At 48.9% G+C, this 12,059-nt stretch overlaps 1 protein-coding gene across 1 annotated transcript in view; it reads right to left on the reverse strand.

Annotated features, from left to right (window-relative positions):
• LOC138301524 (slit homolog 2 protein-like) overlaps positions 1-12,059 on the reverse strand; it is a 348,568-nt gene that overhangs the window by 200,793 nt on the left and 135,716 nt on the right. Inside the window, exon 3 of the mRNA XM_069242038.1 lies at positions 6,894-6,965. Coding sequence (XP_069098139.1) covers positions 6,894-6,965 — 72 coding nt within the window. The remainder of the gene's footprint in view (positions 1-6,893; positions 6,966-12,059) is intronic.

Here is a 12,059-nt window from a genome sequence, read left to right on the forward strand (position 1 = left end):
AGGCCCACAATACACGTATTATTCCTCCTAGATCTTCCCTTCAAACCTTCAGCTCGCCGCTCCAGTATGCTGACACGTTCCAATATTGTCTGTATGGAGGAGTCCATGCATTAGGATTTCGGCTGTATGTCTGTAGGGTCTGTTCCACCATGCCAACCCTGTACACAAGCTAGCGGTGACAACAGTTCAGGATGATCCCATAGAGTATCTGGCGCTACTTGTCAAAATTCGTTATGTATCACTGATGGTGCACTTAAAAGGAGGTCATCCTAAACTCCTTGCATTCAGCGATAAAACACTGACATCAATGTGATTTTATATAAGGCACACAAACAAAATATAAGGTTCATTATCCATCAATAATCATATCGTTGTTGTCCAAAATTCAGAAGACGAACAATTATATCGACAGTTCTTAAATTTTTATTGTCCATATTTCAAAGAGTACTAATACTCATGTCTTCAATCCTTAGATTTTCCAGTAGTTAGTTGTAGATGACCAAAAGAAACTCACCAGCCAACACGTGTTTCGTCAGGGGTGTACCCCAAGACTTCATCAGGGCTGTCTGCTTCTAGACTGAGTCTCAAATGCTTCCTCTTTAGTCAGTCGATTAATATCTCCAGCAGTGAAAAAATTGAGAAAATGAAATATCCAATATCTTTATCAAAAGCAGCTAATATCCACGACGCAAGATATGGTTATTGATGGATAATGAACCTTATATTTTGTTTGTGTGCCTTATATAAAATCACACAAGCTAGTGGTGGTCCGCATGTAGCAGCGTAAGGTCTGCTACTACATTGTCAATTTTGGCCTCCAACGATGTCCAAGTGTGCTCAATGGCTGCCAGGACAGTGTCCAATTTGTCCTCCAATAACATGGAGAGTGTAGGAGGTTCCGATAGGTATGCGTCCTTAGTAGACACAGCAGGTGCCGACGACAGGCGCAATGGTGTGCCTTGAGTGGTAGCACGTTGGCGTCCCATTTTTGGTGAGTATGTCTAGAAGTCGCCCAGTCCAGTAGGTCATCTTATTGTTGCACTGGGATGGTACAGGGTAAGCAGGGCGCGTGTCACAAGCACCAGCACAGAAACAGGTATACGGTAATGGCTGCGACTACGTCTATTGAAAGGGAAACCAGTCCGCTTTCTGGGTGGCCACACCAAGGCAGTCAGTGAGTGATATCTAAGACAGGACAAGTTAGACACTTAAGCAGGAGGCATCCACAGTACCACAAGGGGGGCGGAGAATGACATGGGGCTGCACTGCGTGGAAGCAATCCAGTAGACTATAATAATAAATACAGGCAGGAGAGTCCAGGGTATGCTGCTTTCACTGATAGCCCAGAGGAAGGAATCAGGCCTGGTGCATGGGAGGGTACACACATGGAGCCCAAGTGAGATTAGTGTGCCGATGTAGTGGGGGAGTAAGGAGGCAAGCTCACTTGAAGAGTGGAGCCACAGAGGGCATCTCAGCGCTAAGGAAGCGCACGAGATTGTGTGAGGGTCCAACTTTGCAGCAGGGTCCAGTAGATTTTCCAAGCAGCTATGGCTCTCAACACAGCTGGCTATCAAATACTGTAACAGCAGGCCTGCAAACAGGGAAGGAGGTGGTAGCAGAGATTAGGCCTGAATCGGCACCTGGTCCCAATGCCCCAAACCCTGCCTAGGGTAGAGGACAGATGGAGGCGGTTCAGAGAAGAGAGGGGAGGCCCAAGGACAGTGTGCCCAACAGTGATGGCATGCAGACGATCGTGTCCACAACTAGTGGTGAGGGTCTATGTCTGATCTGATCCCTGTGTCCCTGGTTATCGCCGCAGTGCAGTTTAGAAGTGGCATGCAGGTCCTCGCCACTCCTGGTTGCTAATTGAAGGCACCAGACGGTGGTAACAGGAGTCCCCCTCAGAATCAGGCACATAAAGCAACCAGATCCACCTCTCTTCTTGAGGCTGAGCCTAAGCCCGATACCACCTCTGGACTCACAGTAATCACAGCACTCAGGGGGGAAAGGAAGAAGGAAGGGCTGCAGCACCCGACTCACCTGATATGGGTTTCTGCAATACGCGGTAGCTGATACGCCGACATAACTCTCTGGCACTGTCTGCTCTGCTATTGGAAGGAGAAGCTCCAGTCCTGGATCTGAGCTGGTCCCCGCCCCTTATCAGGACTGTTGATCCCGGCATCCTTCAGAGTAGTCGCCTCCACAGGCACGTAGTCAAGAAGGCAGGAAATAGCTAAGGCCACTTATCAGTGCTCCGCCTGACCCTCTGGGCAGTGCTAAAATGGCAGTCACTGTCAGTCCTCCTTCCATGCGGGCGCAGGCACTAGTCCCAGGAAGATAACTATCAAGGTAACAAAAAATCTGCTGGTAGGGAACAGCAGTGGGAGGACAATGAGGCAGGTCAAGATGGCAGATGGCTTGGTTTGGGCAAGATTTTTACTGGATAACGCCAGTTATGTGGAACCTCTTTACAGAGCATCTGCAATCTTGGCTCTGCTAGCCACGCTCCCCATTCCTCCCAAGCCTCATTAGGCCTTGGGGCGCCATACCGCAGGGTCATATATATTTATTAAAAGGGTAGGCAGCCACGTGGCCCCCTTCTCCGAGCCTCATTAAGCCCTGGGGACCCGATCCCCAGGGCCTTTTTTAAGACAATGAATTGGGGTGCATGGCCCCCCTCCCAGAACTTTTAAAAGGCCCTGGTGTCCCCACCTCCTGAAGGCACTACTTAACTTAAAGGCGAGGGGAGCCACGCTGTGATGCAAGATCCTATGTCAAGGATGCATCATACAGTGGTGGGTCTGAGCGCTGCAGGGCTGCAATGAGAGGTCAAGTGTTGATGAGGCATTGCAGTTTTGGGCCAGAAGACCCTATTTCCTGGGGCCCGCATTAATTAAAGGTTGGAGCCAAACCAGGACACCCACCATAAACTGTCTGAGGTCTGTGAGGGGAGGGAAACACATCAATGGTCTGCTCCCAACTGGGAGGAGCATTTTTAAACCTTCCGCCTGCTGGGGGCAGAGGTGTGTTTGCTCACATTTGGCAGATCTTTTTAAAACACTCCTGCAATGTGGGATCAAACACAAGTTTCCCTGACCACGCCAGTGGGGGAAGGGAAAATACTGTGTTGTGGGAGTGGGCTTCCCAGGACACAGCAAATGAGCTCCATGCCCCGGAGCCTATATTTGGCTTGGGGGGGGGGTGCCCCTTCCTCTAATTGATAACATTGAGCCCCAGGGAATGGAGTCCCCAGGGATGAAAGGAGCCTGGGGAGGGGGACCGTGTACCCCGCCCCATAAAAAAATACTTTGGGCCCCAGGGGATGGGGCCCCTGGATCTGAAAACGGCCTGGGGAGGTGGCGCGCACCCTCTTTCCTTACGGAAAGCAGCCCCCGAGGTCGCTCCCCAGAGCCTATAAAGGCTTGGAAAGGGGAGCAGCGTGCCCCCTTCCCTTAAATAAACAGTGCAGCTCTGGAGGTGGGCTCCCCAGCGCCTATAATTGAAGAATGCAGCCAGTCGCCATTTTTTTCTTTTTTACTCTCACAGGATCGCTGCAAAAACTGCTAATTATATTTGTATTTTAATCCCGAAGGGTCCCTCTATGTCCCATCCCACAGGGCCTGGGGAAGCAGGGTATCCCTACGCTGTTCCCCAATATCAGTTTTTCTTTTTATCTTCAGGACAGGGGACTGAAGTCCTTAAATGGCTGCCAGCAGCATTTTTCTAATGTCGCTGGCAGTCAATCAGAGCGCTCGCTCCCACAGGAGCAAATTGGCCTAAGGGAAATAAAGCTCCCTGTAATTTGTATTTGTATTTATGTGTATTTGTAGAGCGCGTCGGCCATAGCATTGAGGCACTATGCGGAGAAAGATGCAAGTGAAAGCAGAGAAAGTTGGAGGCGTAACAGTGACTTCTCAGTGGCAAGAAGTTTATAAGGCAAAGAGACATGATTTCAGCTGTTCCTGAAAAGGCATGAAAGTTTCCCCTTTCCTGATACCAAGAGGGAGAGAATTCCGTACCTTAGCTGCCGGGACTGAGAAAGCTCTGTCAGCCCATTTAGATTTCCTGCAATGGGGTACAAAAGCTAGGTGGAGACTAATGGATCTTAGGTGGAGACTAGTGGATCTTAAGTGGTGACTAGGCACATACCATCTCAAAGGTGTGCAAAGGTATTTGGAGCCCTGGAATGTAGAGCCTTATGAGCTAGGCAGAGAGCCCTGGGCTAATCAGAATGCTCTATTTTCAAATTGGAACTCCTGTGAGAGTCTCTCGTGGGCCCAACAGTTGAGATAGACAAATATTTTTGACCCTTAATTTCTAAACAACCTACTGAACGGATTTACACCAAATCACACAAAGCACAATCTGAGGACCAAGATCTAGCTTCTCGCCAAATTTGGTATAATTCAATTCAGCACTTACTGCTGTAGCCCTGACTAAAGAAGACTATGGAAAATGAATAAGGGATTTTACGTTTTGGGACTCCCCTTTTTTGTAGGCCCACGCTTGACTGATCACCCGAAAACCTTCAAAGGACAAACTAGACAAAACGTTTTTGGAAAGTCTTGTGAAGATTAATCTAACGGTGCCTGTTAGAAATTGGGTACCTAGTTGGTAGGTTTACATCCTCTTCAAGCAGGAACGACAATCCTACTCAGGGGTAGTCACAAACACACCCTAAATTAGCCTGAGCTCCCCATCTGGTAGCTTAGCACAGAGCAGTGAGCCTTAACTTAAGAGGCAATGTGTTACGCATTTGTGCAACACTTCAAACAGTACAACAGTAACAACACCACACAAACAGATATCACACCTGGTTAGAAAAACAGGACTTAGTTTATTGAACAAAACAAGACCAAAACAACAGAAATCCAATAATTAGAAGTTGAGATATGAATAATAAAGAATAAACTTAGCTGTAGGGCTTAGAAGCATACAGTGCTAACCGGGTCAAATATGAAAAGTCAGACGGACCGCGATAGAGTGTGAGTCTGATACAGGGACCAGCTAAAACAGGACCTTGTTCAGAGATGCATCAACATCGAGACCAGAATGCGAGAAGCAAAGGTGGTGACGGGTTGGGCTCGATCCAGAGGATGTAATTGATGCATCGCATCTTTGAGCTGTTTAAAGTTGGGGATGCATTGCGAAGGGGGGTGATGTGCCATACAGTTGGCAATGCGATGTTCCAAATCCTCGCAGAAGCAGCGATGCATTCGCTCCGATGGAGATACGACAGTTCTGAGCGGCACAACTGCGTCAATGCCTGGACTTTGGACTAGAGCAGCACTTTATATCCACCTCCAAAGATCCAGGACTAGATTGGCCTCACTTGGCAGGGCAAGGCTCTCAGATGGCAGAGTCCAGGTGCTGTGGGTGATGGTTTGGAAGCCTTTAACTGTCCCTGAGACTCCAGAAAAGGAGACAAGCCAGCATGACCTTGAATTTACTTTAGTTCCGGGTGAGCGAGATGAAATTCCAGTCCTTCTCTCTAGCTGGCAAGGAGAGCAGCAGGCAACAGGTCAGCCCACAGAGCAGGAGTCATGCAGAATCCAGCAAAGTGACAGTCCTTTCAGAAGCACAGCAGTCCGTCTTCCTGGCAGAGTATCCACAGGTCCAGAAGTGGACTGAATTAATGGTGTATGAGGTCTAATGCTTCTACCCAGTGGTGCCTTTGAAGTGGGGGGGAGACTTCAAAGAGAGGCCTTTGAAGTGCACAGAGTCCTGACCTTCGTGTCCTGGCTCCAGACTCACTAAAGGGGAATATGCAATCCTTTGTGTGGGGACAGGACACAGCCCATTCAGGTGTGTCAACTACTACCTCCCATCCTGCCCAGAATGGCCCATAAGGTTGTGGATGGCCCATCAGTCACACCTAAGATCCATTTGTGTGTGGCTGCTGGATGGAATGGTCAAGCCCAGCTGCCCCCCACCCTAGACTTGTTTTCAGAGGTAGGCAGTCAGAATGCACCAAATGGCTAAAGTAAGAAAATGCCAACTTTCTAAAAGTGGCATTTTACGAATTACAATTTAAATTCCAACTTCACCATAAGTTGTGATTTTAAATTGTGATTCCAGAGACATCAAACATGGGGGTCCCCTCTTTTCCCAGTTGGAAATTACACCTATAAAATGTAATCCCAATGTTATCCTATTGGAGAGATAGGCCTTGCAGTATTGAAAAACGAATTTGAGAGTTTTTGACCACTAGGACTTGTATAACTTAACAGGGAATGCCCTACTTATTAAATACATAGCACCTTGCTCTTGGGCTGTATAGGGATTACTTTATGAGTGACTTATATGTATTGCAAAGGAAGGTTTTGACCGACATGGCAGTCTAAAACTGCATGCACAGGCTCACTAATGGTAGGGCTGAGACATGTTGAAGGGCTACTTAAGTGGGTGGCACAATCAGTGCTGGAGGCCTACTAGTAGCATTCAATTTACAGGCCCTGGGCACTGGTAGTGCACTTTACTAAGGAATTATAAGTGAATTAAATATGTCAATTGTGAATAAGTCAATGTTACCATGTTTTAAGAAGAGAGCACATGCACTTTAGCACTAGTTTGCAGTAGTAAAGTGCCTAGAGTCATAAAGCCAGCAAAAACGAGGTCAGCAAAACAGGAGATCTGAAGGCAAAATAGTCAGGGGAAACCACACCAAGGATACCAGGTCTAACAGTGCCAAAGGTATTAACAACACAAAAAACACATTTCCAATGGGAAAGGTGACGTAACTATTACAACTGGGATTGGGTAATATAATATTTATTCATGGTTCCTGGCAAGTAGTCCTCATTTCATACAAGAGGTGTCACATTGGGATTGTTTTACTGTGAGAATTCAGGTCAATTTTACAAATATAGTATTAAAGAAATGCAAACACTTACAGGTGCTGTAGTAAGAGTAAGCCTTCAAATGAATCTTTATGTAGTTTCCGTACATTGTTTTGCTTCAGAATTCTATAATGAAAGAACAAGAGTGTTACTTTGACCAATGTTCATTACCTAATCTCTGTAAAACTAGAAATGCGACTAAACTACTGAGGGTTGAATTCACAATTGCTGTAGTTCATCACAGGTTGCCAGCCATTTCAATTTAGTTCTATTAACAAATAGTCAGATTATACAGTACTTTCGCTCATATATTTATGCTTTCAAACAATTTCATATTAAATGCATATAATTCCATATACACAAACTATTTAGGAAAGTACTGATTATTTAAAGACAAATCACCTAGAACATCTACCATCTTAGTCAAACACAATGGCCAAATAGGCAAATATTTATATTCCACACATGTTGAAAAGCAGGGGATTCCCATGCATCTTGCCCACAGTCATAACTCAAAACAAACAAACAACAGGAGAGCAACTCCTCACCCATCTCTGCACCTGTTTAAAATTTGAAAGAGGACACATGGATGGATGTCACGTGACACTGACCAGCTCCTCTGTGGCCCGCAAAATGCTGTGGGCCACTGAGGCGAAAAACACCTGCCACCCACCCATTCTCTATGGTTCACAGGTCTCCCTGTGCCTGACTTGTGTTTTTTGTTTTTGTTTGTGGAAGCCTCTCTCACTCTTCGTTAAGGCAAAGTGGGGGTTTGCAGGGAATATAGGCTAGAATATGGACATGCTGTCAGGATCGAATGTCATAAGACAGGAGAGACAGACAAAAGCAGGACGACAGCACCGGATGGCATGAAATGCCAATCACTGATGCTTACCTGGAGGTTAATGTCACTGGTGGTTGGGGTTAGTATGCGTTTTTGATGTGTGAACGAAAGTATGTTGGTAGATGCGAGTCTATACACACGGCTGCATGACTGATTAGGGTGTTCATATTCATGAACCTGTGGACATTTAGGGCCAGATGTATGAAAAAGTTTTGCACTCGCAAACGGTGCGAACCGGTAAATTCGCCGTTTGCGAGTGCAAAACAGTGGTCTGCGATGCATGAAAGGCATTCGCAGACCACAAATAAGAAATCGCTAAAATTGCGATTTCTTGCGTTGCGACCTGGAACTTGCGAGGCGCAATTTGCGATTCGCAAATTCCAGGTCGCAAGGCTATGCTGGAAAAAATCGCTAATTGTGATTTTTCCAAAAATGGCATTTTGCACATGCAAAATACCATGATATGCAACCAGGTGGTAACCTGGTGCAAAATTTAAAAATGCAGTTTAACTGCATTTTTAAATTAAACATGTAAAGCACACATGCCCTTTTGGCATGTGTGTACCTTACATGTGGAAAAAAAATATTTTGGGGTGCAGCAGAGGGGGCCTTAGGCCCCCAGCACCCTGGCCTTTTGCATTTCCAAAATTGCCATTTCTGGTTCAGAAATCGCAATTTTGGAAATGCAAAAAATTTGCAGCTATGGCCCAACAGGCCCATAGCTGCGAATGGGGCCGGTATCGCAATTTGCGATTCGGTAATAGCATTTGCGATTTTTAAGAAATTGCTATTACCGATTCGCAAATGTGATACATGGCCCTATTACCGAATCGCAATGGGCTGTGATGATACATCTGGCCCTTAATGGTGGGTGTGCAGTGATGTAGGATATTTGATGGGTGGCCATATGATGGTGGGTGTTTTGTTATATGATGGTGAGTAGAAATAAGTATGAACACAGGTGTGTTGGCATATGAGGTGTGTTTGTTGGTGTATCATCTTGGTTGAGGGGACCTATGATGTTAATGTGGAACTATTATGGTGTGTGGAACTATGATGGCAATTGTAATGGCCTATGATGTTGCTTGTGTGAATGCATGAAGGAGGGTGCTTTGGCATATGATAGTGGGTGAGTTAGCATATGAAAGTGGGTGTATTGCTGTGTGATGCTTGTGTGGATGTATGGTGGAAGTGTTGTTGAGTGGATCCTTTGTGTATGATGTTAATTGTATGTACGTGAGTGTGTTGTAGTTTGATTTGTGGGTAGCTGGTATCTATGTTAGTGTATGAAGTTGAGTGGACGTAGGGTGACAATGGTTGTATGGATATCTGAGATAGGGGAGTTGATCTACAATACTAGTTGTGTGGATGATGAGTGATTTGGCACATGGTGTTAGGAGGGTGGACAATAGTGGGTGTGCCTCCACCTTCCTGTTTTCTCTGTGATAGCAGATATCAGGTCAGGCTCCAGTTGGACTGCTCTGTGACTATGGCCATGTCCAGCCTATAGGTGAGGATAATGTGCCTGTCCTCCAGTGTAGTCAAGTCCACCAGGGGTCTGTACACGGGGGATGTCTCCATCTCCTATTCATCCGCAGAGGTAGGTATCTAGGGGACAAAAGGGTGAGGAGACTGTCACAAACTGAACAATGGAGCCACAACAGTAGTCCGCAATGTGCAAACATGTCATGGGACAGTGTAATTTGTCAAATATTTGCCGATTTCTCCTGTGACCAGCATTATCCCATAGACCCGCCCCACCCTTGGCTGGGTACACATTGAGTGCTGGGCTGTGTGTGTGCCAATAGTGATGGAAACGGGTATGGTGGGCCATTCGTGTTACTGGCTGGACTGTTTGTCTAATGGTGTTCTCCTGTCTGTATTGCTTCTGCCGGTCAGCACCCATCAAAAGAAGGGTATATGGTGTGCCATCGCCAAGGAGGTGTGTACCTTGGGGGTCTATGGCAGGCGGAGCACCCACTGTCAGAAACGGTGGGGGGACCTGAGACGCTGGGCACGGAAAACCGTGTAGGCCCAGCTGGGGATGGCCTCCCAACGAGGAAGGGGTGCCTGTCGGACCCTAACCCCCCTGATGGCCTGCATTCTAGCGGTGGCCTATCCAGAGCTGGATGGGTGCTTGAGTGCATCACAGCAGCCACAAAGGGGTGAGTACAGTGGCTATCATTACAACTTACGGCTGGTGGGGTGGTATCCGGGTGGTGGTTGTGTGTCAGTGGGTGCCTCTAGCCAGGCCAGACATAGCAGTGTAGGTCTTCTGGTGGCAAAGGGTCTGAAGGGGAACTACTGCCTACCTAGCTTGTTAGCATCCACTACTGGTCAAGGCTGTGTGGGTCCCAGGTGTACTGCAGTTAGTAATTTGTGCTCCTCCTCATGCCTTGGTGGCTAGCAATATCACTGGTAGTGCAGTGTATAGTGCGTAGGCCTGTTCCCTGTGTGTGAGTGCTGTGTACGCCAACGGTGGTCTTGGTGCAGTCACTGACCCAGTGTATCCTTTGTCTCTCTCCCCCCAGTTCTTGTTTTGTCATCCTGTCCTTGTGTGCATTAGCATCATCTGGCAGAGGAGCAGAAGCACTGGTGACGGAGGGAGCTGCATCCCACAGGACCCAGGAGGCAGAGTCCACCGACGCTGAGGGCACCAGTGGGATGGAGGGCGACGGGAGCACCACGGCGGAGACTGGAGGAGACAATACAGACTCAGATCATCCTCCGTTGGGAGCTCCCTGGTTGTGGCGGACACTTCTGAGACCACCTCAGCTACAGGTACAACCGCCACCCCCAATATCAGCACCGCCCTCCCTGCAACCCATCAGCGAGTATCCCGTGCCCACTCATCCAAGAGGCTGGGCATCTCCTTCGCCCAAGTGACCTCAGGCCCTGCCCCAGTGAGCCCTGCTGCCCTGAGTGAGGAGATCGATCCAGGCTCTGGCCTCCTCTCTGATGGCAGCCATTGTCCCTGTTTCAACCGTCCCCCCTCCAACTTCCACTTCCCAGTCTCCTCAACCCCAACCCACCCCAAGCACACAAACAGACGTGTATGCACACAAGGCAACACACGAGTGACACAGGCAAACACAAGCACCACACTTCATCCCACAGGCACTCACACAAACACCATACTGTTGCAGACACGACAACATCCACTGCCTCTACTGTCTCCCCTCCTCCTCCTCCGCCACCTCCCGCCACACCAACACCTGCATGGACAACATCATCCTCATCTACTACCTGCATCATCACCACACCAAGCAGAACACACACCTCACTGGCAGACTCCTGCACAACATCCATGCACACGTCCTCTGTGTCCTCTCCCACAGTGGCTGTCCCCCCCAAAGTACACAAACGCAAGCACTCAGACACCCAACAGCCATCCACCTCACAACGGCATACAACCCATGCACCTGCACCCAAATCCAGCAAACACCTCCAACAACAACTCCTTCATCCTCCACTCCCATATTACTTCTCCCTCCTCCTGCCCCAATGTCCCTAAAAAGCTTTATCTTCCCCAGATTGACCTCTTCCCTGCCCCACCCCGTCCTGCATGTATGACCAGGGTATCAAGGTCCCAGCCAAGCACCTCAGGCAAACAGGCCACGGGCCCAGTTTCAGCAGCACCTACTCGAGGTGGAAAGGATTGCCGGCCACAAAAACTGAAGGGGAAGGAGCCTTCACAAGCCAGCCAGAAGTGAAAGGAGCCTGCACCAGCCAGCAAGAAGTGGGAGGAGCCTGCACTAGCCAACCAGAAGGGGAAGGAGCCTGAACCAGGCAGCAAGAAGGGGAAGGGGCCTGCACCAGCCAGGCAGAAGGGGAAGGAGCCGGCACCAGCCAGCAAGAAGGGGAAGAAGTCTGCACCAGCCAGCAAGAAGGGGAGGAATCCTGCGCCAGCCAGCAAGAAAGGGAAGGAGCCTGCACCAACATCTGTCACAGAGACCACACCGCCAGCTGTGGTTGTGCAGCCGTCAGAGAATGCCAGGGCTGAGCAGGAGCCTCCCACAACCACCACCACCACAGTGCATTCATCAGAGAGAGCAGGGGGTGAGCAGGAGCCTCCCACAACCACAACCACCACCAGCACAGTGCAGCAATCGGAGGGTGCAGGGGCTGAGCAGGAGCCTCCCACAACCACCACCACCACAGTGCAGCCATCGGAGGGTGCGGAGGCGGGGCAGGAGTCTCCCACAATCGCCACCACCACAGTGCAGCAGTCACCGCCGGCGGACGCCCCCATGGGCTGCTGTGCAGCCTGCCCCCTCCAGAACCAATGGGCAAGTCACCCACTTGAGAGGCTGTGGCCTTGCTCTCCCCAGGACCAAGCACAGGACATGTTGCCCCCTCCAGAACCAGTGAGCAAG

This window comes from Pleurodeles waltl, chromosome 6 (assembly GCF_031143425.1).
Source record: "Pleurodeles waltl isolate 20211129_DDA chromosome 6, aPleWal1.hap1.20221129, whole genome shotgun sequence".
Lineage (NCBI taxonomy): Eukaryota > Metazoa > Chordata > Amphibia > Caudata > Salamandridae > Pleurodeles > Pleurodeles waltl.